This window comes from Emiliania huxleyi, assembly GCF_000372725.1.
Source record: "Emiliania huxleyi CCMP1516 chromosome Unknown EMIHUscaffold_1888, whole genome shotgun sequence".
Taxonomy (NCBI): domain Eukaryota; phylum Haptophyta; order Isochrysidales; family Noelaerhabdaceae; genus Emiliania; species Emiliania huxleyi.
Genome location: NW_005200703.1, coordinates 1 through 3,802, shown reverse-complemented (window position 1 = coordinate 3,802; position 3,802 = coordinate 1). Strand labels below are relative to the sequence as shown.

General features: G+C 62.2%; 1 protein-coding gene across 1 annotated transcript; it reads left to right on the top strand.

Annotated features, from left to right (window-relative positions):
• Positions 1–3,384: 3,384 nt before the first annotated feature.
• EMIHUDRAFT_60107 (hypothetical protein) lies at positions 3,385–3,744 on the top strand (the record flags this gene model as incomplete). The annotated part of the gene is made up of 1 exon (XM_005782618.1): positions 3,385–3,744. A coding segment is annotated over one exon (360 nt), but the record flags the coding sequence as incomplete, so codon positions are not given.
• Positions 3,745–3,802: the final 58 nt, after the last annotated feature.

Genomic DNA, 3,802 nt, shown 5'->3' with positions numbered 1-3,802 from the left:
CCCCCCCGCCGGTTAACCCGGGTTGCCACCTCCGTGCGGGAGGTAAGCGGGGGGCCACAACTACGTTTACGCATCGAAAACATAAGTAGTCCCGCGAGGTGTGAATTGGCCGCCCCAGTAGCCCCCCTTTCCGTTGGGGACGCTTTTCGTGGCAAACCCAAAGTTGCGCTGCGCGCGAAGCCGCTTTTGAAAGCGCGAAACGAATCTCGTCCTACCTCCCACCGGCCCCACCGGCTTTTCGTCGCCCATGCTCGGTCTCGACTTGAGTGCCGCTCGACTGGCCGATGAAGAGCGACCCGTACGACGCGCACTTGTCGTCCTCCCTCCTCGCCACATGACGGCCGCCCCCCGACACCAACAGTCGCGCTCCGCACGCCTTCGAGGTCAGCTGCGGCCGAGCGACGATCGGCTCGTCTCCGATCGCTGGGCGCGTTTACTCTCCGGCCGTCACCCGCCTGCCGATCTCCTGTCCGCCTCGCCGCGCGCGGGCCGCTCGCCTGCTCGCCACCGCCGCCGCGCGTCCCCGCGCCGCCACGCTTCCCTGCACCTGACGGCGCTCGAGCTGCGCAGACGGCGCGCTCTGGCAGACAGAGTAGCGGCCGCCCAGGCGGTCGCTGCTCCGCCCCGTCCGAATCCGTCCGCCCGCGCGTGCCGCTGCCGCCGCCGCCGCCGCTCCACCCGGTGCCCGTGTGTCGTGAGAGTTGCTTTGTGTATGTGTATGTCTATGTGTGTGGACTCATATGTCACACTTGAGCCTCTATCTAGGATGGCTATCTATGATTGTAGACCGGTACTCGGGTTTGGATGGTAGCGGGGGGCCCCGCCGGAGGCGCGTTACTGATTTTGCGAACGGCGCCTAGAGGGCGAAATCCGAAAAGGCAAAAGCCTTCGCGTGCGTTATACGTAAAATCAATTATTTATAAATTAATTATCAATTATTAATCATCGGGCGGCGGGGCGGCGCGGCGGCGGGCGACGCGGAGCGGGGCGGCGCGACCATCTGTACTGAACCGGGGCCTCTGGCCTTTGACGCGGCGCAATCAATGGTCGCGCCGCCCTCGACTCAAGGGGCTGCCTTCCACCCGTAGCTGCTCAGGCCGGGGGAGGGGGGGAGATCTCCTGTTCCGCGGAACGCGAGCAGGCCCCTCCTTGCCCGGTCTGTGATGCAGGGCGGTGGTCGTGCCATCGGCGCTTCGTACACACACCCACCCCGCCGCAAACCGTCGCCGGCGCGCGACACGTTCCCGTCGGCCGGACTGTCCTCGTCGAGTGTGTGCCGCAAAGGCGGGACGCACTCATTAGCGATCTCACGCAATCTCCTTACCGCCGAGATATCCAATTTGGCGGGACTCAGAACCGGCCCGTCGTGCTGCGCCGAAGCGACTCGGAATATGGGATACGTTCTGCTCGCTTCGATTCTCGCTCCGCTGGCCCAAGATCCATGCCTCCCAGTGTAGTGGAAGCCAATGTCTTTCGTGACCCTCACGTGTCGTTCGCCTATGGCGGCTCTGCCGACTTCCGTGGCCACCACAAGGTGATCTACAACTTCCTGTCAGCGCCCCAGACTTTGCAGTCAACGTGAAGACGGAGGAGGCCGTATTCAGGCTTCACAACGGAGCACTCACAGTCAACGGCTCCTTTCTCACCGAGGCCCACATCATCACGCGCTTCACTGTGTGGAACGCGGAGAGCGATGGTCCTAAAAAAGGTAGGAGCAGAATGGCGCGTTCTCGCCCCCTTTCCTGTACGCGTGGGTCTCACAGAACGATTGCGCATTGGACCTTCGAGGGCATCAAAGCCGGCCGCGCCCCACGGCCATCCCGCCGGCTCTCGAGTGTCACAGCGCGACGTGCTTCACCCCTCGACTCCGCGCTGCGAGTTGATCTGGAGACGACGCTCGGCCACCGCCAACTCCACCCTAACGTGTCGCACATGCGCCGAGTGTCCCCCCCGAGGGTGTCCTTGTATAGTATACTTGGTTGCGAGTGCCGACGGGACGCGGCTCGAGGGGCGACTCCCGCGAAGGCACGGCTGGCACCCGTGGTGCGGGGCTCGTCTTCGAAAAGTCGGGTATGGCTCCGCCCGCAACTCTCTCGCTGACACGCGCGCCCCGTCGACCTCACGACGGACACGCGCTGCGGTCGCACGCCTCCCCAAGTCATTATGCCACGGCGTGCGATCTAGATCAGCACGCGCTTTTGCTCGCAAACACTCATACAATGAATTGACATCACCCATGAGTGCGAGTTAGGGCTGGCAGTAGGCCGCACTTTAGGCCGCCAGCCTGTGAGGAGGGCGTCCATAGACACCTCCCAAGACCCCACACACGGTCTTGCCGTGCCTTGCGGCCGGCGAGATTGCTAGAGGCGGAGCGGTCTGCTCTAGCCTCGCACGTTACTCCCTGTCGCCTGTTGTGTTGTTGTGCTCTTCTTTGTACCCTTGGCACCGTGTGTGCTGGGGGGGGGGCGACAGGGAGGATGTGGCCCTGAGTTATGTGTACGCCAACTCAGGGTGTGTGGCAGCCAGCTAACCGGTTAGCTGGCTGTGTGTCTTGTGAGCCTGTTTGTGTCTGTGTGTCGCTCGTGCGTGTCGTCATCATCTGTCTCGCGTCCACCCATACCGCGCTGGTGTCCAGTCCGAGCCTGGCTGTTCTTCACCTTCCTACCTAACCTAACCTAACCTAACCTAGTAGTGTCCCCAGCTATGGGCGTGTCCACGTTGGAGCCAGGTGTGGAGAGAGAGATTTTTAGAAGCCAAGAAGAATTTTGGCACTGACAGTGTGACTTGGTGTGGTGTGGACGCGAGAATAGCTCCGCCGTTCATGGAGGGAACCGATGCGAGTCGACTGGTGTGTGTCGTCGTGGTTTCGTATCAAGAATACTCACTCACTCACCACAGAAGCCGTCATCCGCGACTCAGCTCGACAAGGGCGTGGACTGGCGCACTCAAAAAAGAAAGACGTCGCCCCCCTAATCGTGAGACGCTCGCATTCGCTAGTGGGCCAAGGCGCCAAGGGACGCTCTGCAAGCCGCCATCATGCAGACCTCTGTTGTGCTGCTGCCCGACGTGGGCAGCGATGCCGCGGGCCCGTTGTCGGCGCTCTCCGGAGTGCTGGGCTCGAGCCTCACCTTCGATGCAGCGCTACCGTTCACCCCGCTGCCATTCGCCTCAGCCTCGACCGCAGCACACTCCCGCGTCGGTGCCAAGCACGCGTTCTCACTCGCTCTCACGTCGCTGGCGGCAGTTTGCTCTTCCTCGGCACCGCGCCTCGTCTTGCTCACGCTTCTCCTGCTGGCGGGTCGCGGCGAGGCGTCGGGCACGATCTGCGACAACAGCGTGCCATGCTCCTCCGGCTGCCCTACCGGCGTGTATGGCACATCGCTGTGCGACGGCAGATATACGGGGACCACCGTGTATCTGTACGGCAAAGAGCTGTCGGGGACGATCCCTCCGCAGCTGGGCGACATCTCGCTGCTGAAGCACCTTAGTCTAGAGGGCAACTCCATCTCGGGCACCATCCCTGCGGAGATGAGCAAGCTCTCGCAGCTGAAGTACGTTAGGCTGTACAACAACATCATCTCGGGCACCATCCCTTCGGATATGGGCAAGCTCTCGCAGCTGTATAACCTTTGGCTGAACAACAACGCCATCTCGGGCACCATTCCTCCAGAGACGGGCAAGCTCTCACAACTGAATATCCTTTCCCTGAACACCAACTCCATCTCGGGCACCATCCCTGCGGAGTTGAGCGAGCTCTCGCAGCATGATGTCCTTAGCCTACACAGCAACTCCATCTCGGGCA